Source organism: Nipponia nippon, unplaced genomic scaffold (assembly GCF_047370975.1).
Source record: "Nipponia nippon isolate SJK-2023a ecotype South Korea unplaced genomic scaffold, ASM4737097v1 scaffold_7, whole genome shotgun sequence".
Taxonomy (NCBI): domain Eukaryota; kingdom Metazoa; phylum Chordata; class Aves; order Pelecaniformes; family Threskiornithidae; genus Nipponia; species Nipponia nippon.
In genome coordinates, this window is record NW_028262391.1 from 12,292,001 (window position 1) to 12,319,026 (window position 27,026).

At 46.6% G+C, this 27,026-nt stretch overlaps 1 protein-coding gene across 1 annotated transcript; it reads left to right on the forward strand.

Moving 5' to 3' along the window:
• The first annotated feature begins 114 nt into the window (after window positions 1-114).
• On the forward strand, window positions 115-26,605 carry DRC9 (dynein regulatory complex subunit 9). Its single transcript, XM_087739521.1, has 10 exons — window positions 115-149; window positions 5,320-5,467; window positions 9,107-9,351; window positions 10,484-10,612; window positions 12,670-12,751; window positions 19,606-19,767; window positions 20,384-20,458; window positions 21,998-22,129; window positions 23,363-23,464; window positions 23,727-26,605. Exons 1-10 carry the CDS (start codon window positions 115-117, stop codon window positions 23,868-23,870), a joined length of 1,254 nt encoding a protein of 417 aa, XP_087595647.1. The 3' UTR covers window positions 23,871-26,605.
• Window positions 26,606-27,026: the final 421 nt, after the last annotated feature.

Sequence of the window (27,026 nt, forward strand, 5' to 3'; positions counted from 1 at the left end):
TCCCCCGCCTCCCCTTTCTCCTCCGGGTGGCGATCCGGGGAGGGGCGGCCCCAGCCCCGCCGTGCAGGCACCCCCTGGGCAGCCCCGCGAAGCCCCCGGAGCGTGGTGGTCGCCATGGAGACGGGCGCCGCCGCCGCCGCCGCGTCCCGGTGAGCGCCGCAGCGGCCGGGGCCGGGCCGGGCCCAGCACCGGCAGCGGGCGGGCGGGCAGGGGGTGCCCGGTCCGGTACCGCCGGCCCAGCCGCTGTGGGCAGGGCCCTGCGGCCGCCCGGGGTGGGAGCGGGAGGGTAAATCCCGGCGCGGAGGTTGAGGGGAGGCCGGGCAGGGCGAGCGGGGCCGCAGCCCGGCGGCGAGACCGGCTGCGGCGGTGGAAGCAGCCGAGGAGCCCTACGAGGGGGCAGCGAGGAGGTGAAGGGCAGCGCTTGGTGCCTGTGGGGCGGCCAGGGCGGTGGGGCCCTCTGCTGATGGCTGCCCTCCGGGCCCTGCCCCTCTTCTCCGTTCTCGCCTTGAATTAGTGAATCACCTCAACACTTATTTTACCCCCAGTATCGCCTCAGTGACAGAAAACGCATATTTCCACGCTCAGATCCCTGTCACGGAGTCACAAATTCCTGTGTTTTCCTAAATAAGAATAGGTGGAAGCAAGTACTTACCCATTTTCCCAAGTCAGGGCCATTTACTCCTGATTTCTGCCACTTCTCTCACACAGCCAGAAACTGAGGTGCATTTTCAGTGCTTTAAGTGATTTAGGAACTTAATCCAATACAGTTGTAGCGAGGTGGGGGTCGGCCTCTTCTCCCCAGTAACAAGCGATAGGAGGAGAGGAAACGGCCTCAAGCCGCGCCAGGGCAAGTTTAGGTCGGATATTAGGAAAAACTTCTTCACTGAAAGGGCTGTCAGGCACTGGAACAGGCTGCCCAGGGAAGTGGTTGAGTCCCCATCCCTGGAGGTGTTTAAAAGAAGGGTAGACGTGGTGCTCGAGGACATGGTTTAGTGGTGGACTTGGCAGTGATAGGTTAACGGTTGGACTCGATGATCTTAAAGGTCTTTTCCAACCTTAACGATTCTATGATTCTATGAAATGTGCCCTGACCATCCAGACTTTCACTGTAACTTTATTCCTAAGTGTCTTAAGCTGCATTTGAGTGTGTGCCCAGTGCTTTTATGAAAGATTGGATCTCAGGAGCAAAATCTACTGTCATCTTGTCACCAGCTGGGCTTGGAGAGCTTGAGCCTGGACTGAGGAATTAGATCCCGATCCAGGAGGAGAATTAAGTCTCTCTGTACTTTGTTGGGCCAGGGTAGAAGCACTCAATGCCTTGTAAGGATGCATCAGCAGAGGTTTTTCTTAGAGAGATGAAATTGTTAGGAAGTAGGAGCAGAGAGGCGATGGGATATTATGAACTCTCCAAATTATTCTGTTGGCTTCTACGTTAAGGAAGAGGTAGAAAGCAAAGCAATCCTCAGTAATCTACGCAATTAACAGTATCAAATGTGTGCTAGGAACCGCTGCTCAGAGAAAGGACACAATCCCTGCTTTGAGGAGAATGAACTATCTGTCAGAACACTCTGTTTTCCAGCAGTAGAGATGCCACAGCAAATAATTGCTCCCTAAAGCTTATCTTTTCCTGTCCCATACAGATTTAGTCCCATATGGGACATAGAGCTAAAAGTAGCACCACATCTTTCATTCCTGCGCTCGGTTCTCCTGGGTTCTCACCAGTACAGCCTCAGAGAGCCTCAGAGAGCAGGAGCAGAAAGTCTTTCTCTGCAGTCAGGACGAAACCTAAATTGCATCTCTAAGCGAAAACCAAGATTACTTCAGCTTTTCAAGGTTTCTTTTCTATATAATTTATATATATATATATTTTTTTTTTTTTTTAAATGAGCAGGATGGGAGAAATGTGCATCCAGGACTCTCACACAGCAGAGGGAGTTGCAATCCCCAAAGGAACAGGAGGCCGGACCTTTTATACAGTTGTTTTAAAAATTATTTCTTGATATGTTTTTCTTTCCTTTTAGATCAGCAGGGAAAGAATGTCAACCTAAACGCTTGGGGGAAGCTGAATCCTGCACATACCTCTTTTTTATTATTAATAGAGTTTAATGAAGGAGTTGAGCAAAGTGCAGGGATTAATGTCAATGCCAATGGCTGAATCAGGATGGTCTGTGGGCACTGTGTTAACACTAAAATCCAGGGAGAGCAGCTTGCTATTTGTACTGTTTCTTGATGCCCCAGACAGCGGTTTCCTTCTCACTTCCAAGTCAACATACGCCCAGAGCGTACTGGCTTGGCACATGCATCTGCTGAGTGAGTATACGGTTATAAGAGGAGACATATAGGAGGAGCAAACCAGCAGGCTTTAGAGAAACATTCCAGCCGTGGGCTTTCTTAACACACATTAATATCTTGAGTTAATTCTCTCTTGGACAGAAGCTGCTGATAGGATAGAGGAAAAGCTATTGCATCCTCCTTTGTTTCCAAATCAGTCACTTTTTCCTATGAGAGCTTCAAGTGTTATTTCTTCTTTCAAGAATGCTGTTGTAATCATCTGTCACAGCTCTTCCACAACAATTTTTTTTCACCATGTTTTTAGCATTAGGACTCCACATGTAATAGATTATTCTCATGTTGTTTAGACTCAAAATATGGATCACTGATTTCTTAAAAAGATAAAAATGAGTAAAACATTTTAAAAGTATTTTATTAGTGCCTGTTGATTGAAAAGAGACATTGTCTGACTTTCTCCATGTACAAATACTTAATTTGTGCATCTCCATTTCTATCACTGATTGCAAGTTTGAAAAGAAAGGAAAAATGATGCTTTTAGTTTATTATGCAGATTATTAGTTATTTATTTGTTAATGATATTACCGGATTCCTATCTCAAGCTGTAGCATTTTTTTTTTTTATAATTAAGAGAAAAGAAAGAAAAAGCCTCAGAAGGGAGGAAATCAGTTCCTGCTTAGTCATAGGTGACCATCAAAAGCCCTGAACAGTGGGATTAATTAGGTAAGTCAGTATAAATAGTAGAAGGATAGTAAACATATTGATAATATTCAGAATCACTCCTTTGCTGTTATCTTTTCCTGCCATGATTTAAGCACACTTCTCCTTGAAATAATTTAGGGTGCCTCTGCCATTATCTTGTCTGAAAGGCTGTTCCATATCTTCATCCGTTCAGAAGTTAGAAACCGTATCATAATTGCCTGACTTAGGGGAAATTACACTCTTTTGGCCCTGGACCAGTATTATCCTTTAACTTAAATAGCTCTTTCTCTCCCTGGTATCTGCTCTTCATATGTATTTACAGAGACTACTCACAGTCCTCAAGTCTTTTAACCTCTTGTAAAAGAGAATTCCTATTCCCATGATCACCCCACTAGTCGTCTTCTGTACCTGCGCCTGGTTTTTAACACAAATGACTAGAAACATGCACTATGTCTTATCTGAGGTTTACTGATGCCTTATGCGGCGGCACTAATACTTCTTTCTATCTGCTGAAAATACCGGTCCTGCTACATCATAGCACTTTGCATTATTCATCGTTCATAACATTGGAGTCATGCCACCCCTGAACCCTCTCTTCCACCCTGTGCTCCTGACCTCATAGCAGAAATTCTTGTGAAAATCCTTAATGCAAGACTGTGCACCTGGTAGTCTTGCATTCTGAGATATTATTCAGCTAATCGAAGAAAAGGGTCTAGGCTGAAAGGAGCACTATCCCAGTCTCATTGACTACACGTGTAGTTGTCGTGAAAAAGACTGCCACTCGCACACTAGGCTTTCCAGTTGTCATCTTATGCACAAGGAAAGCCGTGTCCTGTTACAAAGGACAGTACATTTCAATATGTGTTGCATTAAACAACTTACTGCAAGAGACAGGGACATCAAGAAACAAATATATAAGATCTAAGTTGTTTTTGTTTGTTTTACCTATTATGTTATTAATAGACACCTACTAAACCTGCGCTGAAAAGTGACCCCTATTTTCTGCCCAAGTGAAATTAATTGCACGTTCCAACTGTAAATTACTATATTTTCTTCAACAAAAACAACAAAAAAGGACGAGGACAAACGGTAACGATTTCAGAGAGGTTATAATAAGTATGCATTTTTAAAATACTTGTGAGGTTGCTTATGAAAAATCACAGATTTCCAGTGATCTAGAGCATAACTGCACCTAAACCTCTTTAATTTTCATAGAACGTGGCCATGTCTTACCCTGTTAATCATGCTAATAGGCATTGTCTGATGTATTTCCTTGGCATGCTTACAGATTGGACTGTAATATTCTGCAGACCTAGAATATGTTTATTCAAGGGTTTTACAGATGGTGCAAATCCAGTTGCAGGTATAGCAGCCAAATGAAGATTTTGTTAGTGGATGTTGATGCGTCCATTGCCATGACATTCAGGATCTCAGTCATCTCAGATTCCAGTTGTGCTAGGTGTTATACAAGAAATCGCTGTTTTGTGAATATAGGGTTTGGAGGGATTGTCTAATGGCTTACCAAAACATTAAAAATCTCAGAGAATTTCTCCATTGTTATGCAGGTATTTTCTTACGCATTTTTCTAAATGGTCCAATTTAACTTGGATTAATAGTGAATTTCCACCATTCCCTAGATGTGCTTTCACAATAGTCCATCTATAGGCAAGGCAAAGGGATGCCTAAGTGTACATCAGAGCAGTTTCACATTTGAAATGCAATTTAAAATAAACCAGCACAGAATGTTAAAGGTAGTTTACTTCGTCCAGATATTGGTTCTTCTTTGACTTTCAGCATCTTCAGGTGCTAACAGTTCCTGCTGGGGGGATTGGGATCATAAAAATGTTAAAGCTACACAGTAATAACGAGGAATGATTAGAGCAGGAAGGTTCACCATCTGAGATTTTATAAGACATATGGATTTATTTATTTTTTTTTTTTTAAAAGGCACCTTCATTCCATTGTTTCCCAAAGAACAAAGTCCGTCATGAAGCACTGCTCCCCCTTGAACTGAACGGGGAGGCCACCTCACCCAGTTTGTGCCTTCCATATCCGTTCCCTTCCCAGCCTATCTACCCAGATCTATGGTAGGAGGCACCAGGACCTACTTTGTTTTGTGAAAGCTAAACATTCCCACTGTCCCTGAATGCAGCCATTAGCAGAGCATAGCTCCTCTTATAAACTGTGTATGAAAGGCTATAAACAAAGCTAGGGAAGTATATGAAAGGCTGCAAATAAGGCTATTTCAGGTCTACCTTTAGTTTAAACGACTGTTACTAACACTATACTGTCTTTCTCACTGGTATCTTTTGTCTTTGTTTCTCTTAGCAAGAGCACAGAGACTAAAGAAATGGAAAAATTCACTCATCTGGAAGCTCTGCTGTTTACTGCTGTGCTGGAGAATTGTGTTGACCAGCTCTCAATTCTTGGGTATATCATGCCGGTTTCATGTGAGGGCAAGACAGACATCAGCCATGTATGTGCCTCTATCCTTGCTCTTTAAAGAAATCTCTCTTGGTTTTCTTCTTGTCTTGGTTTTATGTTTTCTAGCAGCATTTTTTAAATATCAACTCAGATACCTTTTCTGCAAAGTGCTCCATGACCCTTGCGTGAAGCAGCACAATAAAAGTGCACGGATGACCAATTGTAATATTTATACTGCAGCATCACCGAGAAGCCTTTGTCGAGACTTTGTGCAAAGGACCCTGCTGACCCAAGATGAGGTTCCTGGGCTTATAATTTTAAAATCGCAGTGGTTAGATGACAAGCAAAGGATTAGGGAAAAGGAAACAAAACACATCTAGGTTCTTATACAGATACGTGGATATTTTAAAAAAGCAAAAGAATAGGATATTTGAAAGTACTCAAAACCAAGGTATTCCTGTTCCTCTCTAAATCCATGCTAAAGTTCCTTTAGTCCCCATGGACAATGAATTAAGAAAGATTCCACTTCAAAATATATTATTAACTACCTGTTCTCAATGACCATTATTAATTAGTTGATTTCTAATAGGCATGATAACTAAGAGGGTTTGGGCAGAGGTATAAAGAACAGAGAAGCCCTAATGCTCAAGCAGACGTTTGTTGCTGTGGAGGGAGGTGGTGTGATATTTCTGGTAGCTGATAGACATAGGAAACAGGATGGGACCATCCTGAGGGGTACATGGTTCTGTTGTCATATATTTTAAGTGACGTAGCAGGCTGGTTCCAGTTTAAGCAGGTTTGAAACTCTTTTTTAAGAGGAACTCAAAAAAGAAAAACGTGTGTGACCAGGATGGAAATAAAAACTGGGATCCGAGTTTTCAGATCTAATGCTGTTCACTCTGTCTAATGTACCACTTCAGAATGCAAGAGGAAGGTAAATCAATATGTGGTTTTCTACGTGTTTCCTTTCCATACTACCTTCTTTTCAAAAATGCCATTGCAAAGCAGCCAAAGCTGGTGGTACAGTAAATTTCAGGGCGTGAACGATGCTTAGACTGTGCAATAGAGGGCACTCCTTCCCTTAAGAGAGTCCTGTGAGCCAACCTTACCTGTTTCCAGAGGATGCTTCTCCCTCACAGAGCTGGGTGGGAAACCTCTTACGTGCCAGCAGCAAAAACACAGCGAAAGAGCATATCTCTAGGACAGTAGGAGTTGTTCTTCTTCAGACACACAGACTCAGGTTGATAGACCTACTAAAGGTACACTTAAATTATAGAGAAAACACCTTAGCTTTTCTCTTCAATCACAGATGCTCATTTTTACCAACTCACTTCTTAAAACACAATTGTCTCACAGACTGTAAATGCTTCTTGTGTTCTTAAAGATGCCAAAACAAATATAAAAGGAAACAATTTCAAAACAAGAAAATGGCTTAAGGAAGCTACTTGCTAACTTTGGTGCTCTGTAATTTGCTACTCCTCCCTGTTTCTCAGTTTACATTTGGCTGTTATTGTATTTGTAGAAGACCTGTACTTGCAAAGCATCCTGGAGCTCTGTCAGTCAACAAATCAATGACATTTTCAAAGACTGACATCTAAATTTCCGTTGATGACATTTTTGAGAGGATTAATCACAGTGTTGGCCAGCACCTCACTGATTCTTCCAAATCGGGGGCTCTTGTACATCGCTTCACGCAGTGCATCCCCCAGAGGAAGGCAGCCTTTCTATTTGCTGAATTTTGGGCAAAAGATAAACAGCTAGGAGACTACACAGATGGTAATACATGCGGTTTACAAACTCCCTGCTCTTACATAGTTATTTGGTAATTATTAGTGGGTAAGTCCCTACTGTTTACAGACAATCCAGTTATAGCCTGTCTTGAACTTTCCCAGACATTGAAAAACATCTATCAGAACATTCATAAAATGTACATTATATTAAAGCAGTTTGTTTGCCAAAATTAGTTCTTTCTGAAGTATAGCCATCACCAGCAAACTACTCAAACCCTTTTTTTCTAATTAACTATGTAATTTTCATTTGTCGGTGTATACTTTGCATGCGATTCATTTAATTTAATGTAAATTTAACTGTCCAAAAATTAAGCATGTAGTCACCTAGACTCCTTCTGTAGTCAGTGGCGACTCAGGCACTGCCAGAGGCTGATTCAGCCCATCCGGAGATGCCCAAGGTGCTCAGAACAAAGCAGCCCCTTGTGGTGCCCTGCATGCTGCCCTCACAAACTACGGCAGCAGCATCGCAGACCACTAATGGAGTAACTTCTTGGAAGTACTACTGGCATACACAGTGGCTGCCCCGACCGCTTGTTTCTACTCTGCCCTCTGTGCTCTGTTGGCGCAAACGTGTCTGTGGTTGTGGAGGGATCTGGACTGAGAACTGGTGCTGCTAAAAAGAAACTTTCTGGTTTTCCTTTTTGCTGGAAAATGTTTCAGCTCAGTGAGTTCTCTAATCCATTTCCCCAAGCAGGCAGGGTGGCGAGTGGGCAGCTAGGGACTAGGATGGGGCTGGCAGTGACTGCGTTAGCTGGCTTCAGCCGTACTGCTATTAAGTCTTCGCCAAAAGGGCTGTCAGGCATTGGAACAGGCTGCCCAGGGAAGTGCTTGAGTCTCCATCCCTGGAGGTATTTAAAAGAAGGGTAGACGTGGTGCTCGAGGACATGGTTTAGTGGTGGACTTGGCAGTGATAGGTTAACGGTTGGACTCGATGATCTTAAGGGTCTTTTCCAACCTTAATGATTCTGTGATTCTGTAAGTGTTTAGCCACAGAGATGCTGGTAGGTGGGCAAGAAAATTTTCTCTTTTAACGTCCCAGTGTATACACCTGCATTCTTACACATAGCACATAAAGCAGAGAAATTCCTAGAAGCGAGGCCTCAGCTGATTTTATAGTGTGCTTTTGCTTTTCTGGGGCTTTTTCTTTTTTAGTAAAATTGTACATAGCCACAAGATACCCTTCCATGTAGAAGAGAGCTGCCAATATTTTGAATTTCTTCTTTGAATTGATGTTATGAATGAACTCTCAAAAAACTAGCTAAGCAGATAGTTGATGTCTATCACTTCTATTTCCACACATCTCAGCCCTTGTTATAACAATAATATTGCAGGGAAAGGTCATGGTGACAGGCAGTGGGAAATGGGTAAGATGGAGAGAAGGTGGAAAGGAAACAGGCTAACAGTCTTCCAGTATGTAAAAGCTGCTGCAAAGGATGGTATGATTTGTTCTCTGTGCCTATGGAGACTAGGACCAGAAGCCAGGGGCTCAACTGCAGCCAAGGAGAGAAAAAAAACTTTCTTATGGTAAAGATTGTTGCGATGTGCTGGCACTGGCAGGAGCAGGCTGCATAGTCTCCATTGCTGAAGGTCGTTAAGAACATGTCAGGAATGACACAGTCTGAACCATCATCTCTTGGGGCAGATGAATTCACCTTTTGAGGCCTTTTCTAGTCCCGTCACTTTAGGACTTTCGATCCCATAAACTTCAATAAGCCTACATTGTGTGTTCAAAGCTAACCAAGGTAAGTGTTTCTGCTCTTCTACTCTTTGCAGAATGTAACATACACTATCAACTGCTCTTAGTGTAGTTTATTATTCATTTTTCTTCCACTCACATAATGTTGCAGGGGGCTTATTTCTACTGCCCAATGTGCAAGCAGGTCTCTCTTATTCCCTTTTAGACTGGCATCCAGGAACTGAAAGAAATCATAGAGACCCAGAAGGAGCTGGACATGAACCGCCAAGAGCTTATATCAGCAAGGCAAGGGAGTGGGGAAACGGTTACCTCCGGGTCTCTGGAAAGCATCGAACCCAAGCAGCAGCTGGGGAAAACGGAACACGTAAAAAGTACCCATCATCTTTCCAACAGGGCCATGAAACACAGTGCTCTGTCTGTGAAGAAACTCAGAAAAATTCAGGCTGACAGGTGAGTAAAGTACAAATATGATGACTGTGGGGGATGATCAGAGCTGTAAAGCAAAAATACAAGCTTCCCACTCTCCCACTGCTGGTGTACCTCAGCCTCGGTCAGGAAGGAGTAACTCTAAAGAGAGCAGTGGGGTCTAGCTTCATAGGCCATTTAGTTCTGGCCTTTGCTTGCCTCGGGATGCCAAGTAATGACAATCAGTTTATTTTGAATGGAGTTGCAAAATATTACCCAGTTGATAATGGTTGCTTGGGTGGAATTCATGCCAGGTACTAGCCAGTGCTGATGTTCTGGTATCTGGAGTCAGGTTCTCCTAGCAGATATGTACAGGCAAAGTGGGATCTGAGCATTGTCTCGTGAACTCAGTTATTCTGCAGGGCACGCTCTATGGCAGCTACTGCCATTCTCCTTTATAGAACAGATAATGTATATAAAGACCAAAGAGTTTCTTTCTTTTTTAAAATAAATTTTATTCCTGCACATAATCCAGTGCCTTGATTTGCAGAAATACCAGCAGTCTTTGGCTTAAAAGACAGACTGGGGAGCTGAGCATTCAGTATGTGTTTTTCTGCATCCTGGCTTCTGTCCTTTAACGTTATTTCAACAAAGGGCTTAAAGAAGATCCTAACACAAATGAGGAAAATGCAGCTAAAATATAAATACCACATGCACCATGAAATTCAGTAACCTGGGCAAGCCCGTGTATTTGTTAAGATCAGCTTAGGGCTGTACTGGGATATTTTGGCACCCAGATATCCCTGCATAGACACACTTGTCTGCATCCCCAGGTCTCATTTCCCAAGATCCACCTATCTGTCACCACTACTGCAGGCCAGCAGCACAGTCTGGCACAACATGGATATGTTTGGGCCTCTTTGCTGTTTCCTAGAGTAGCATTAGGGGCAGCATTTTTAAATTATAAACTTCAACCAACTCCTAATACAGGGTTCTCCAGATGTGCAAGAAGCAGATAGCATGGGAGAAGCACTCCTGGGTTTGATAGGACATAAGAACAGAAATGGGATCTTATATTTCCGTACCTTTTTAGCTGTAAACAATAATAGATAAAGGTGCCAGACACTGTAGTATCAGCACCCATAAATTACTGTTGTGTTCCTTTTCCTCCTGGCAGGCAGTATGCAACTGATGTCATTACAGTCACTATGAAAAAGATGCAGGAATCGGGAACATTTAATAGCCTAACAGAAGCTAATGAGAGAGAGAAGGCAAAAAAGAGCAAGATTCATGACATCCTCACCAGGTCAGTGCTGTGTTCAGTACTTCCCTGCTTACCTGCTGAAAGCCAAAGCCCATTTGGGCTCAGTACATGCTAAAAAGGAAAAAAAAAATCCCAAAATACAGAAAGGATTCTGCTTTTCAACTTGAATTATTCTGTCTGCTTTACAAACTGCACTTCTTTCCCCTTCAGAAAAAAATAACTGATGGTTCTGATACCGATCTGAGCTAGGAATTGCCTGAGCTTTGACCACAGTGGACACCAGTGTCTGCATTAATGCAAATGCTGCCCCATATCAATTAAAACATAATGTGATGTAGGAGCTCCCTGATCTTTAACTCTTGTCCCCAGTGAAAGCCGGAGCAACAGAGAATCTGTTCAAACCAGGGCCAGCAACATATGGTCTTTAGGTTATGTGGTGCCCATGAGAATCTGCTCTGACCCATATGCTAATATGCTCCCTTTTCCCAGTAGCAGCGAGGGGCTAGCACAGATGGTAACAGAGGCCATTGTCTTATTTAAGGCTAATCCACCAGCCACTGCACTATTGATCCTCTTCTGTCCCAAATCTTATTTGGGATTTGTTATCATCTCAACTCAAACTGGTGATTCCTTAGCTCAAACTTCTGTGCACTAGAGGTCTGGAGGTTTTTTTTTAGCATCGGAAGCCCTGGTTCAATCCCAAGTCTGTCAGAGAGAATAGCAGTCATCAGAGAAATATTTGATCATTTTAAAGCTACGTTGTCATGAGTCCAGCCTACTGGAACAGCTCCAGTGGTGGCTCAGGGGTCTGCCTCCGGGGCAGGTCCCCAGCTTCCAGTGAAATGCGTGATTTCAAGCACGAAACCCAACGCTTCCACTGTCTAAAATGAAGGGATTTATTGTTTATCCATGGTAGGGACAGAAAGTAAAAATGAAAGCAGCAATTGCTTGTGGGATAACTATCCAATAATGGAAGGTGGAAAGGAGCAGACAAATTATAATCAGAAAGGACATAATCCTTTTTATTCCATTCTGTCAATCATATCTAGCCACTATGTTGTCTGTTCTACTATACATTCTTTTCATGGAATGAACTCAATCTGTCTTTCAATATAATATCTACTTGTCTGGTTTTGTGTCAGCATACCAGTCTGAAAGCAGTCTGCAGTAAGACTGGAACTCCTTACCAGGAGCTTTTGTTCATCACAGTCACCCAGCTAAGGACTCTGAAAACGAAATGCATGTTTGATGTTAAGGTTGGGATAGGGTACGAAGTCTCAGGTACCAACTGTAGTATTTACTGGCTTTAAATCAAATCATAAGCATAAAAACTTAGAAAAGCGCTCCAAGTGAAATAAGATAAGACCTAGAACATTACTGCATCTGTTTTGTTTTAGACAGGTAAACACCTCTCTAGCTTTTGGCCTTCACTCATATCCCTTCATGGATCTCAGAACCTGAGGCAGTGTTTTTTGGAAGATTTTAAGTCTGATATGAAAAAACCATTCTCGATCCATATAATGAAACTTACACAATTTGGCACTGTCTGCTGATTAGGCATGCTTCTGCACAGAATCAGGGAGATTTTTACCTGAAATGCAGGAACTGTGACTCAGTGATAGGCATCTTCCCTCTCTGCTATAGGAATCGCATCATCCTCAAGTCCACTCCAGGCTTTCAACAAGAGCCTCCCCTGGTTTTTGGCTCATTCTCCCTTTCATTCCCATCCTCTTTGCTCAGTCTGTGCACCTCTTCTTTCAGGGTTTACTTACCAAGTCACTAGCTTTGGTGAAAACTCTCTGTTTCTGACTTGCGGATGCGCTGCCTCCCCGAGGCTCAGAGCGAAGAGATGAATGCCTTTTTTGCTACCTAGCCACGGGAAGCAACTTGTCTTCTGCTGGTCAGAAGAAGCAGGCCAAGCTTTTGTGTGCGCTTCTTTTAGTTCAGCTGTTAGAAACTCACGGAGTGAGCAGGAGAAGCGGGGCAGTGTTCAGCTAGGTGCCGCAATGTACCAGGAGACAGGAAGTCCCCCTTCCAGGTAACCAGCCTTTGTCTTTTTTGAGATATTCAAGTGATTGTATTTTCTCCTTTTTCTTCAGGGAGGAGGAAGGAAAGAAGGAGATAAAGTCACTCGAGAAACAGCTGCAAGACGTCAAGAAACAAACTGAAATAGAACTTCAGGTGAGATCACTTAGCACTGGGCATCACGCCAGGGGGGAAGCCTGTTAGCAAGCTCGCCTCTGCTTCCCGGAAAGTAGCACTCAGATGAGAGGACGTGTGGGATATATAGTGATCCATCAGTTAGGAATGTAGAAGCAGAATAATTGCAATAACGATTTGTATTCTGAATAAGCCTGCTAATGACTTTAAGAGCAGTGTCCAATGGTTTTCAAATGGGAGCTCAAAATGCTCGTGATCATGAGAGACTATGATCAAATTAGAATACCCCCAAAACACTGCTGGGAGTGGCAAAGCACGGACATCTGCCATCAATAGGAAAGAGGTTATCTGCAGATAGCAGTATCTAAGGTTCTGTCATACTTACTCATGCAGACGTGACACCTAGCACAGATGAAAGTGTGACGATGAGGGAGTGAGAAAGACACCTGGCATAAGGGCATGTCATTTTTCTACCTACAATTTTGTGCGGGGAAAATGTCATAATTTTAATCTATTTTTCTAGGCTTCCAGTTATTAGAAAATCCCGAACATGGGAGTCCTACACAAGGGCAGATCAATGTTATTGCGCATACGCTGTCAACTTGATCTTTCTGGAAAGCTTCAGCCCTTCTCTCTGCAGCATGCAAATGGTGTGTGCGTGCATGGTAAATCTGGGGCATTCTGGACGCGTCAGACTTGCTACACGAGTGCACATCAATTGAATGGCACATCACTGGTCACTTTGATGCTCACCAGACAGCTCAGACTTGATGCTTATGCGTGCTTTAGAGCAAAAGCACACGCGGTTCTGTGCAGAAACATGGAAACGTAGCCTAGCCCTGCTGAGGCAGGAAAGAGTGTGTGATAGCAAACAAGCAAAAGGCAGGCAGGTTCAGAGCTATACAAGGACTGGAAGCAGGAACAAGAATCTGACGCTTGGTTCAGTACTGAGCAAGAGGACAGCAAGGGCACCTGAGGAAAGAATCGGTGTCACTGCATTTTGTCTTTGGACAAAAGTATGGACGGTCATCAAGCCAGGATATAGTTGGCTACAGAGAGGACTTTTAAGCCACTGACATGCTGGTGAAGTACAGTTTATAGAACATGGAGGTTTTGTTTCGCAGCCTGGATGTATGTGCAGTGGAAAGTTTAATTGTAAATATAGGATGGTTGTAAGAACATGAAGGCTCTGGTAGTGCATGCAGCTATCTATCACTGACGAAACACCAGAAATCCAGGGGAGATATTAGAACAGCAGAGAAGAAAGCAGGAATGTACAAGATGGGAAAATTCATTTAGGTCAGTACTCATCTACTAGCGGAGATCCTGGAAATGCATAACGTACACTGGGAAGTGTAGCAGGATGCAAATAACACTGGAAAAAAAACTGTGGACATAACAGAGAGGAGAAAGAAGAGGAGTCACTGAAGGAAATGGAAAGTTAGCAAGTGAGGGGACAAACCAATACATGACAGCTGTGGGAACAAAAAGACAAATGCAGGATGAAGTTTTTTCCCCTACAGATTTGAGCAGAACCTCTAAAGGACGTAGAGGTCAGAGCCAGGACTGAAAAGGGAAACTGTATACCTCAGTGTATACTTACTTACTGACACTGGAAATGGTATGGCAGCCTATTTCCAGGCCCTATGGGACAACCCAAAAGTCCCTTGACATCTGTGTGGCAGTTAAATGAAATAAGCTGGATAGTTTGTCCGGCTCAGAGACCGTATGTTGTCTGTTTGCTTCTGCACACTGTCCCTGCTCGGTCAGATTCTGACGGCTCCGGGGAAGTTCCCGTTCTCCCACTCCCCAAGCTAGTGAATACGATGAGGTAGTTCTTCTGTGTAGCGCTCCTCAAACCTCACTGCGTCTGTGCAGACAATGTACGTATCCGGTTCTGGTTTAATGCCTTCCCAGGGATTGGTGTATAGGGGGCTGTAATCATCCCGTCTCACACTAGCGGCAATCTCCCGGCACTGTGCAGTCAGGCTGGGCACTGCTCTGTGTCCTGCCCTGCACCTCTCCTGCCTCTTGCAGTCATAAGGAGGTGTGTAGCTCCTGTGCTGAGAGGCTGCTCTTCTCCATGTTCTTTCAGTACCTTCTGCTAATTAGGTTCTTGCTTTTTGCCTCATCAAGTGGGATCGGCACTCATCTGGGATTTTGTTTTTATATTTCCAGCTTAAAAATCCTTTTCTGGGCTTCCTTATAGTTTCAGCTTTGATAACAAATCAAAGACAAGACTACTTTCAAGTACTGCTTTCCTCCTGTGCCAAAAATAATGGTGTCTCACTGTGTCTCCCAAGGGAGAATAATTTCTGTTCACTTCATATGGGATTTTCCCATAGGCAGTTTTACAGAGACTTGCATGATTTGTCACCTTGCCAACTAACTAAAAACAAAAATACAGCTTGCTGATTTGGGAGTACTTTGAACAATAATAATGCACAGACCTGTTGACAAAAGCCTACACAGTTGTCTCCAGTCTAGTGGATGAGAAGACAAAAGCGAGCAAATCTAATCATGGAACCAGAAAAACACGGCCTTTGCTTGTTGCCTGTATATTTATATTTTCAGCCTTGCTACCTCTTAATGAGATGCTAATTAATGCTGTATTAGCCTGCTCAGCTCATTTTTCTTTCTAATGGAACACAAATCAAATGCTAAATGTTCTTATTTATTTTGTTTTCTTTCCTCTTGGAAAGCACCGATGTCTCTAAAGGAGCTGAAACGATCAGTCTGGGTTTGCTCTTACCCCTCCGTGCAGGAGCATCACCGATAGCTCTGCTTTGGCTGCAGGAGTTCTGTTTGCTGCTGCAGTGTTCATTTTCTAGCTTGTACAAAAACACTCGCTTTCTCCGGTTTCCTGGACAAGTGATGGCAGTCTGTGCAGATTTTGAAACAAGTTAATATCGTATAGGTTCATATAGTTTTAATATAAAAATGTAGGGAATGTAAACTTTAGAATTCCTGCATTGCTATTCACCCAAAGACTTTCTATGTCCCGTAGGTTTTGTGGTATACTCATGCCGTACATGTGTGCAAGTCATGGTATAATTTTATAACGAGCAGTAATATTGCAGGCAACCTACCGGACAGAAAACCAAGATGTTGCACCCCGGCACCAGTGAAAACTGGTCCGTAACTTTTATTCCATGTGGGCTCTCATAACACACCCAGCTCCACTGTGGCAGTGTACCACTCGGTAGTGCTTTTAGAAGTGTGACTAAAATCCATCGTGTTTCTTCCCTTATCCTCTCCCAGGAGGACAAATGCATCACTGAAGTGTTCTGGGGGAATGTTTTAAACATCTGCACACACCCACCGGTGCATGTTTCTAACGCAGAAATGCACCGGGCGATTGCAGTAGAAGGCACAAGGTTTGTGATGGTCCTGAGCTCCTGGGTGACTTCATTCCACCGCCGGCAGAGCCCCAAGGCAGCTCAGCAGGACCCGGAGCTGGCGCACTAGACCCAAACCTGGCCCCAGAGGGACAGGACTTTCGCAAAGAGTGCTGCTGCCAACGGGTCTGCCCCCTCTACCAGCAAACTTCCCCTCACGCGGCTCGCTCCCGCAGTTGTCGGGGTTGGAGGTGAGCGAGCGGAGGGCTGCAGAAGCCGTTACGGTGAAGCTGGGTGACTTTCCAGGCCTGCTGTCCTTTCGGCTGAGGCATTTCTCGGGGGTGTGCAGCATGGGGGTGTTCTGGCAGCTGGGGCAGAGATGCGGGCTACGGCCTTGTTGAAGCGTCTGTAGGGCTGCACGTTGTGGTTCCAGGGGCAGCGAGTCCAGGCTGCAGCAGGTGCATAGATCTAAGCATATCTTCAGGCTTTGCAAGCTGAGATATTGCAGCTGCCAGCGGAGAGACTCGAGCTCGTACGCAGGGGGTGTGGAAGCGAGGAGGCAGGCAGCAGGGCGCTCTGCCGGCACGCTCGCTGCCCGCACACAGCACAGCACCCATTCCCCTGCCCGCTCCGCGTGCCTGCCAAACGGCAGCGGGTCTATCCGACCGCTGGAGGAATTCCTCAGACTGTTTACTCCTGTTTGCTGTTTTTGTAACCAGCTGTATTTTAGGTGACTGTAAATACTAATTGCTGTGGAAGAGCTGAGAGATCTAGGTGGCACTTGCAAGAGAGAGAAATCAAAGTAAACAAAAACACGGGAGCGCGCGTACCCTCTCCAGCTAAGCACAGTTGCTTTGGCAGCCAAACAGCATCTGTGGGGCAGACTCCGATGGCACTGGGTAACAGCAGCAGACAGGCCTCTGGGCTGATGTCTGCGAGCTGAGAGATAAGAGAAAATCGGCTTGTTTACCTGCTTGCGAAGCCGACTGGCTCTTGACAACTATTTCCTGGGTTTTGATCTTGGTCTTTGCCAGTTTTGTGATAGTTTTGGACGCATGAGGTATGATTTTGCATCTTTGGTTTGGCAGATTCAACGCTGAAGTCATCCCAAATAAGCAGCCCAGAGGTTTACTGCATTAACTATGAAAGCACTCTGTGTCCTGGCTGGGACCTTTGCGATGATAAACCAGAACGAATAAATATTAACTTATTTTCCCAGTGCCCGTCCCTAAAGTTCAGGGAACAGCATACTCCACAGGCGGTGCCCACAGCCTGTGGGCACTTTTTACTACCAGCAGCCTAATACCAAACGCAGCCTGGTTCTGCAGCGCCAGGCCCAGCGGCTGGGCTGCAGTAGCTGCCCACACGCCTGCAGATGACTTTCCCTCTCCAAGAGAATGCGTTGCTGTAAAGCACCCGTGGGGTTTTGCATTTCACTTCCCATCTGCTTTGGCTTGTGTAACCAAGCCCCCAGACTCCCCACCTCTAACGAAGATGTTTTACAACACCGCAGACCAAATCCAAACCACAAACATGAATACAACAAAGCAAACAAACAGAGCAGATGGGCCCCCATCCCGACTGAGGCCTGGGGTGCTGGAATCAAAAGCAGTTTTTCCTCTGCCTTACTAAAATATGAAATGAAAAAGAAAATAACCAGGTGAAGCGTTCATGCTCTGCCCCATCTCTCTAATATCCGAGTGCTTTGTAACCTAGACTGAACCCTTCTTTTCGGACCTGTTTGCAGATCCTTAGCAGACAGCAGTAACACACTGCCATCAGCAGCGCTTGGCTTTGCTGAGCTTCAGCGCCACAAAAAATGGGTGTTTTTCATTAGCATCTCCCCAGTCTCTCTGCCAGCCCCTCAGTTTAGACGGGATTCCACCACGACCCAGGAAGACAATCTCAAAGTGGCAGGGTCACCTCCCGTGTCTACTGACCAGGAACCCAACCCCTCCCAGTGCCCACCAAAATTTCATACTGGGGAAAATAAAGGCCATTATCAGAAACCTTAACAGGGCACAAATAGGTCATATCTGTAGCTGCCTGCAGTCATATGATGATATGGCCGTAAAATAGTACCTGATGTTGGCGACCTTCAAAAAAAATGTGAACACATGACTTTCAAATCCACAAAACAGCATCAGCCAAGGCCCCTAACTGTCCTGAGCCTTATAAATATACTTTACTCTTCCTAACTATGTCCGACAAGGGGTGCAGAGGGAAGGATTTTCCTTTTAACTGTTCCAAACTCTTCTTATAAGGAAACCTTTTCCAAATGAGTCATGCTGCAGAGGCTTTTAAACACAGCGCTATTGAGCTGGCTTCTTCCTGTGGCATTTTTCCATGTTTACACAGCTAAGGAATGCGAGGGTGCTTCAGAGACAAGATATGTGGGCTTCAAAACATTTAAATGCCAGCACTTTGGCATTTCATCTTCAGCTGCAAGGTTTGGCTGATGAATGTCAGACTCAGCACAGCATGGCAGGAGAGCAAAGAGAAAGGCTGTAATGGAGCAGTCGGGTGCCAAACCAGAGGCATTAAGATTGATCTTGCATAATTGCGCAGGAGACTTTGATTACCTTTTTAACTCTTGATACGAAAGTCTAGAGTTTTACATTTTACAGGTGGTTCTTCCAAGTTCCAACCCCGGATTAATGAACTTTTATCTGTTACTCAAAGAAATTCATTAAAAAGGAGTAAACAAAACAACAATCCCAAATCAAGCAAATGCACTTTGCCTCCTGAGCACACTCCCAAAGCCGGACGAACGGGGCACGTCGGCTCAGGAGTCTTGCCCATGGGGGAGATCCTGGGGACAGAATTCCCCCAGGAAAGCTCAGCTCCGTTGCAAAACAAGGTGTGGGGAGAGGCTGGGAGCTCATAGCCAGCTTTTCCTTGGCACTTTCGCCTTGCCCTGGGTGTATGCTTTTATAACAAAGCGGGCACCATCTACCTGGTAAGATTTCAAGAAAGAACTGTTTAAACACATGAGTGAGTCAAGATTAGATTTTCACCTGTTCCTAAGACTGTGTTTATACGGTTGCTGCATAACTAGAAAAAAATAATCCAAGGAATAGAGTATACTTTAGGAAATCAAACTTTGGCGTATGTGGGGCTGAGGCATTATCCTCCTCTTGCAGATGCTCAGTCAGGGAGATGGCCTAATCCAAGAGGTTAGTAAAGCCTAACTTTAAGCAGCTGAAATTATTTGGCTTCTTTCATGCTTATAATAAGCATGCCTGAATCCATTCCTGGACCAGAGACCAGGAGGCCTGGCTTCTTGTCCCACTCTGTTCCTCACTCCACCCTCTCCAGAGGTAATGACTCCGCGCTGATGGGTTTATCGCCTTCTTTAGGGGTTACAAACCAAACTTCCCTTTGAAGTAGAGGCTGAAATGGGGCAACGCTCAGGGAAAGTGTGAAGCCTATAGCCTTGTCTCTTCTGAGTTTATCAGGGAGTGGAGAGATTAAGAAACAGTGAGCTGACCTCAGTCTCCAGGCTTGCTTTTGTGCTTCTTCTGTCTCCTCTGCTAGCACCGAGATGAAATGATTGCCTACCTCAAAGACGAGCTCCAGGAGATGAAAGCCAAAACGAACATGGAGAGCTGCTACATGAAGAAAAGCACAGACCTCCAGGTCCACCAGACCCAGAAGAAGTGCAGCAATGCAGAGAATGTCCTGGACAAGGAAATTCAGGTAAGCCCTTCCCCGTGGCCCCTCCTGGAAGGCATCTCCAGCTAGTAAGGAAAGAGTCCTCCCTCTTTCCCCAGATGCCCTTTCTGTTCTCCATCACTGTTTGAACTGGATCGGGAAACTCATCCAGGTTAGAACTCTGTATCTCTTCCATTGCTTCTCTGTATGGCCCTGCGACCAGCATGGATGGCGTGGCTGCAGGAGACAGCGGCTGGAGGCAGGGACTGCTTAAACTAATACCATCGTCAGAGAAACAGACCCATAACTACATCCAAAGGGTGTAGTTACAAGGCTAGTTAGCAACATAAGCAGCCCGAGCTCCCAACATTGCCCACAGCACATTTTGCTGATAGAGCTGTTCGTGTTTTTCTGTTTTTGCAAGAGGTTTTTTTTTTGGTTTTTTTTTTGACTGATCAAGGTCTGATCTAGTTGTCCCTTTTTCATGGATGGCCCAGGGGCAAGGACGGCCTCGATTAATTTTGTCACTGGGAAAAATGTCTGTGGACTCTACAGAGAGCTCCGGCACTCTTGCTCACCAGCTGGGCTTTGAGCAGCACGTGTGGGCACCCACACATGCACTGACATTGTCCCTCACGTTTTCTGTCCACGCTTATCACAGAAGTTGAGGAGCAAAACTGATGAGGAGATTCGAGTCCACATGGAGATTGAAAATTTCCTCAGGCAACACCATAAGGTATGTGTGACTGTCTGCTAATGCTTAAAATAGCAACTGATAAACATTACATCATCAATTAGTGCCTAAAGAAAACCAGTTATTGCTCCATCAAATTTACCAGGTTCACGATTGCTGCTGTTTGAATGATGACTTATCCTCCAGTCTCAATTAACCCAGCTCTCCCAGACTTGGGATTTGCTACATGTGGATACACTTCCTTAAAATTAGAGTTCCTGCAATGATTGGCATTGTTTATTGAGGTGTTACGGATTTTTCCTCCCTCAGAAAGTTGTATTCAGCTAACTGGAATTTTATTTAGACCTTCCTCGGCAGGAGCTGGGGCTCCCAGCCACGCAGCGGAGCGCGCTGCTGCGCAAAGCGAGGGCAACAGTTTCACAGACCCAAGGGCTGCGCAGAGAGGGCACTAAGAAGGAAACGACACAACTGCCAGGCCAGTTTTGCCTTGTCTCAATCTGAGGAAGAGTCAGGGTTGGATAATTGCTAACTCACAATTATTCTACCCATTTTCAGCAGCAACCAAGCATGAATGTCCTTGCGCTGTTGAGCCAGAGGTTCAGAGCTTTCCTATTATCAACAGCAGTGCCCGTTACAGTGAATAACACTGGAAAACATCTCATAAACCATATGACTGGAAGAAAACCTGCACTACTGCAGGGTACCTAACAACACTGCCAGTATGAAATATAATAGAAGATAATAAATTTTTAAAAAGTGCAATAATAATAAATTTTTAGGAAATGTAATAGAAGATATTAAATTTTTGCAAAGTGAAAGCCTCTCTGTACTCAGAGAGCAGCTGGTGGCTTTATAGGGGCCCAGTGAGAAGAGGATGACCATGCCCTCCATCTCCCTCGTGTGTCCAGCTGTGATGCCGTAATGAGATTGATGCTTTTCCTCAGATTATTTTTCCATGCAAGCAGTCATGGTTGTTGCTATGGAGAAGTTATTCGTGAATGGGAGGAAGTCATCTGGGTGACTGTTCCAGCAGCACCTGCCCTCCTATTCACGAGCGAGACAAAGCCAAGTTCACAACCTGAAATAGCGTGAAGCGCTGTCCCCTGGGACCTCATTCCCGGTGCGCTGAGTTTAATCCAGAAAGCGGGCAGGGAGTCAGGCAGAGGATAAAAGCTCTCTCACTGTTGAATTCTGTTTCCTAACCCCCCTCCCTCTATATACACCCAAAGAATGGCTTCTGGTTGCCATTAACTTCACCAGGACTGACTGTCCCCAAAACTAACCCCCAGCGCTTCTCCATTCTTCACGCGCCTCTGAAAGCGCAACCCCATCTCTCTTCATCCCCAGTCCAGTGCTGCGGCTTCCGTAGTGAACCCCCAGCGAGGGGCCTGCAAGCCACCAGTTATGTACCACTCGTCCTAGGCGTTTGATCCTTTCAAGGCTTAGACGAGAAGGAAACATTGACCATGCCATAGTTATGGGACTCTTACCTCCATCCTGAAAGGGGGCCAGGTACCAGTAGCAAACCTTTCCCCTGTACACTCTTTGTCCCATGCTAAGCACCCCTCTATCCCCACGCAGACGGTGGAAGAGAAGCTGGAATACTGGGTGGACAAATACGAAAGTGACACAGACGCTAAAGACGAAGAACTGGATGCCCTAAAAGCATCAAAGGCAAACAACTTGGAAATGCTGCAGAGACTTGCCGAGGAGGTAAGACATCAGCAGCACCTCAGTGCTCAGCCATGCATGACTGCATCCTGGCTTTTTCCTGCGCTCGTTCAGATAAGGAACCAGGACCATGGAAAAAAAAAATCAGTAATCTTGAGATGTAGGGTGCGATTATAAGCACCGGTCCTGGGAAGGCAAGGACTGAGTAGTCATCTTCTATTTGCCACCTGTGACATCAAGGCGGGATGATGATGTTTCCCCTACAGCTATTTTCAAATACCAGCAAGTAAACAGAGCTATTGACAGCCTCTGCGAAGAGCAAAGATGCTGTTCCATCTCATCGATATGCCTCACCTTAGTTTGTTGCCTTAGTCTGAACAAATCTGCTCCTTCTGGCCACACCTGGGTCCGCCAGGCTGAGACTGGCAACGGCAGCTCCATCCCTTCCTGCAGCCGCACATTCACAGCTGCACAGCGCTGTTGTAAGGGAACCGACTCCAGTGAAAACCATTCCTGCTCCGCGGTGGTTTCTTGGCTAATGGCCGGGCTCTGATCACAGCTATGCAGGTAGAGCGGAGCAGGCCACACAGGGCAGAGAGAAGTGTCTAGAAAAAGGGGTGTTTTAAAGCCAGAGGGAATTCACTTGTAATCGTTCCTTACTGTCACTGGGTCTGAGATGATGGGACTGCGTTAGATGCTTCCCCGCTTATGGGCTCATTTTTCACTTTGTACACTGTCATCTCAGCATCCCCGGAGCGTTTGCACATCATCTGCTGCCTAGCCCGGGGTCCTTCCCACCGCCATCTGTTGCCTGAGACGCCATCAAACGGCCATTTTCCAGCACAGGATCAGAGGGTTAATTACACCTGGGCCGTGAGACGTTTCCCTTTGGCAGCACTTAGGCAGTGCCTTAGGACCGATGGCGGTAATGAGCAACATTTGCCATCTGGATTCAGGAAAGATCAAATAAAGGAGGTAGGGGAGGAAGGTCCACGCCTACACATCACCCTTGGGCTGCCAGAGGCTCCTTGGTGCGCGGGCTGGGGACCTGCGCCGCGGCCCACGGGCCAGAGCAGCCCCGGCTGGGCTGTGAGAAGCGTGTAGCAAGGATGAGGCCAGTAGGCAGCCAGAGGAGAAGACTCCTTGCACCAGGGTCTGGGTGAGCCCTGCCCTGCCTGGGCAGGCTGCTGGACAGAGTGAGCCTGGAAGGCTGGCCCCGCAGCTTAGGGAATGTGTTTTTCGTGCGGCTGTTGCCACCCCTGTGCTATCTTGCAGTGCCACATGTTTGAGGAAACCATCATCAGTGACCGGGCGGAAAAGGAGGCTAGAAGAAGACAACTAGAGCAGGATGCCCTGGAGCTGAAGAGCATCCTGAAGGTAAAGGGGAGCAAAGCTGAGGCAGTGCTGTTCCATCAGCAGCGCTGTTCCATCAGCAGCTGGGAGTTAATCATTTGCACCACAGGCTTTGTTCAGGCAGAAAATGGCCTGAGAAATTGGCTGGTGTGGGGTGGCACGAGCAAAGGACAGATAAAGCCTGTCCCTTTCTTCTGGGACAGACACAGCGCCAGCAGCTAGCTGAACCAGGCACCCCAGCAAGGGATTTCCCCTAAGACCTCTCTCTTCTCTCTCTCGTTTCCAGCTGCAGGCCTGGTGGAGAGGTACGATGGTCCGCAGAAACCTTGGCCCCTACCAGGCCCTCAGGAAGCTTTGGGAGAAACAGCTATCAAAGCAGAAAGAAAAAGGGAAAAAGGAAAAATCTGGAGGAAAGAAAAAGACACGATAAGTAAGGAAACCTGGCCACAGGCACGCTCCGGGGCTGTTGCTGGGCAGGGTGCTGTGGTCTGTCTGTCTGACAGGACAAAATAAACCATGTACCAGAGCTCAGACTGTTCTGGAGAACACAGTGCATGACAGACAGAGTTAAGGTGAAGCTGCAGAACTCTTGAAGATCTTGAAGCTGCCCTTGTGCAGCAGAGACACTGTTTCTCCAGTAGAAAGGGGAACCACATCAAAGCAGTGAGAAACGCTATATCCCCCAAAGCGCTTTATGGAAATGTGACAGCTAGCGGGAGGCAATCCTGTTACCAGCCCAGCAACTCGTCTGCACCGAGAACCTCCTCTGCAGACCCCGAAGCCCCGGCCGTGGCTGACGCGCCGGTGTTTGCTGTGGCTCCGAGCAGGGCAGGGAGGCCAAGTCACCCACAACAGCGCAGGCGGTGCTCTCCCTGCTGTCAGTGCCGGCGTCAGGTCGGCAGGGGGAAAACCGCTGACGGCTTGCCGTGTAAACACAAGGGCAGTCAAAGCACGCAGGTTTCCATTCCCACAGCCCTGCGAAATGTCAGCACATAGAATAGCTGCAAATGCCTTCCAACTGAGGGAAGGAACAACGGAAAAAGACAGCCGGCCGCGCTGCCTACAGGAGCTGATCCGTCACAGCCGTGTCCACCACCCTGGCCACCGTCTCCGGGCAGCGAGACGAGGCAGCAGGCAGGGAGCGAAGCTGCTGGGGAGCAGCGTGCTGCTTTTTTAACCGAGAGGGGAGCCCTCTGCTCCTGACGCGACTGTCGATCAGATGCGGGTCTGTGCACAAAGCAAAATTAGCCCTGCAGCTGAGCTGGCTGGTTTCTGACACTCCCACGCAGGAGCAAGCTCAAACCATACAAAGTCTGCTGTGCTTTGTGACCTGCCCGTGCTGGCCCCATCCAAACGTCCTCGTGTGCAAGCTGAACCGTGCCAAAAGCTCTAAAGTTCAAGTGAGATGACTGAAATCGCGAGCAGAGAGCCTTTGGCTCAGAACTCCCTCTGACCGGGAGAGAAGGGGCCACCAGGCAGGGTTGATTGTCAAGGGAGCACTTAAATTTCAGACGCTCCAGACAAACTTGCCTCAGAAGTATCAGTATCACCGCTGCAGCACTGCCGCTTACTCGAAACCAGAAGGCGTTCCCGTTCCAGCACTGGTACCAAGGCCATGACGCACTCCCCCGCTCTCTGCGATCCCCACGCCGTGCTAAGGACCGGGATCGCTCTGGCAGGAGCCGAGCCAGGACTGTGCTCACTCCCCACCTCTGCACCGCAGAGCAACCGTGGGAGTCAGGCTCCTAATTTTAACTCCTCTTTTTCATGCACTGCCGACTCGGTACATTTCATTTTGGCCTAGTATTTTCCGTGGGCGCTGGGTGTTAACAGGTGACATGGTCAGGTGGAAGGAATGAAGCTTGATCACAAACTCTTCAGAGGTTTTGAGCTAAGGAAAAAGCGGGATAGACTGGAGGGGCAGTAGATCTGCACCGTTTATATCAAACTCTGGGAACACATCAGTAATACAACCAAACAACTGACATCTGAAGCGTGGCACCGGCTGGGCTCTGCTTGCTTTACGGCAGAGAACAATACATAACATAATTATGAAAAATCCTCCGCATCCAGGGATTCTGCCGAGGCTGGGCTCCCCTTCGAGCCCCGGTTCCTGATGGCAGCGTAACAGCACTTGCTTTTATGGTGCATCAAGTCCCCGGAGCCGCAGTGAACAAGCCAGTAGGAAGTTAACACGCTGCACTGGATTGTGAGATAATTCAAAACGTCCATTTCAGTGACCGTTGTCTCAAAGAGAAAAAGCAAAAAACAACCCCAAACCATAAATTGCACGGGCACTGCGAAGTCTGCTTCCAAAATCAGGCAGCTCTGTGTCTGTGTGTATAGGGGACGGGATACTTTTTATTTTAAAAATGAAATAATTAAAAAGCAGCAGCAGAACTGGGTTTGCTATTCCAGTAGGATGGGGGGGTGCTGAAACCTTGAGTCCCAACGCGAGCGTCCTGGCCGCTGGCTGACAGGGAGACGGGGGCAGAGGGTTTTAACCCGACCCCAACCCCCAGGAGCTTCCGCCGCCCCGCTCAGAACAGCAGGCCCTCGCCGGGGGACCGTGGCCACGCTGCCACCCCTCCGTCCAGCTCCTGCCGGCGCTGCTCTCCGCACGAGCCCTGCCTCGCGCGGCCAGAGACCGCTGAGGACGTCTGTTTCTTGGCTGTACAGCTGCCGAGTGAACAGGCTGAGCGCATCCAGTGACGGAAGCAGAGAGCAGTGTCCCAAAACCCGGCACTTTGGAGGAACTTTACCAAGGTTGGCACTGCTCGTTTTTTCCAGCTATGGAGAGACGGGATCAAAGTGCACATCCATGATACCTTCTGCAAGGAAAACCAGAAATTACCAGCCTTTTGGAGAAACTGGTTTCCAGGGAGGGAAATGGAGAAGAAAGGCTGGAGACTGAGAAGCTGGTTCGGAGGAGGCTTTAGACAGAGGGGCAGAAATGAACACGGGGAGAGCGCTGGGCAGCCCGGAGGAAGGCAGGACGGGGGCTGTCCCAAGCGACTGGCAGAGTCACCCGCGGTCCCAAAAGGGTGCTGAAGCAGCTTGGTGAGCCGGGGACGGCCCCGCGGGGGCGCGCAGCGTGTACGAAGCAGTGAGGGTTTGTGGATCCCTGGCAATTTCTAGGCCTTGCATATTTTTTTTTTTTTTAAATAATAAAAACTAGCTATAAGGAGGGAAGAAAAGAGGGGCGAACGATTTGGCTAATAGGAACAAACCTTTTAAATACTGTGAGGGCACGAAGCAGGGGTGCAAGTTTTACCGATCAAACGCAAGACAGGATAAAACCAAGCAAAAGACGAGAACGGCAAGGAGCACCGGCACCCGGCAGCAGCAACCTCCCCAAACCTAGAACGTACACTTCACTTTGAGAAGGGGAAAACCAGAAAGGGGGCGGGGAGGGAGGAGCAAAGGATTTTGTACAAAATCATGGCTTCTCGGTGTCTGGGGAAGGTTAAAAATATCCCCAGGAAAAAGCTTTGGACGTGGCTGCAGAACGCGCGCAAAACCCCTGGAATTGTTCCATCCTGGTTGACGATGGGAACTGGAGAAACGCACCGGGTCCATTAACTGC

What these genes read in the sequence shown, in the direction of transcription:
- DRC9 (XM_087739521.1), top strand. Translation starts at nt 115, where the DNA reads ATGGAGACGGGCGCCGCCGCCGCCGCCGCGTCCCG. An exon ending in GCCGCCGCCGCCGCGTCCCG is followed by an intron (nt 150 to 5,319) that starts GTGAGCGCCGCA and finishes TGTTTCTCTTAG; the next exon opens with CAAGAGCACAGAGACTAAAG. An exon ending in AAACTGAAATAGAACTTCAG is followed by an intron (nt 12,752 to 19,605) that starts GTGAGATCACTT and finishes CTCCTCTGCTAG; the next exon opens with CACCGAGATGAAATGATTGC.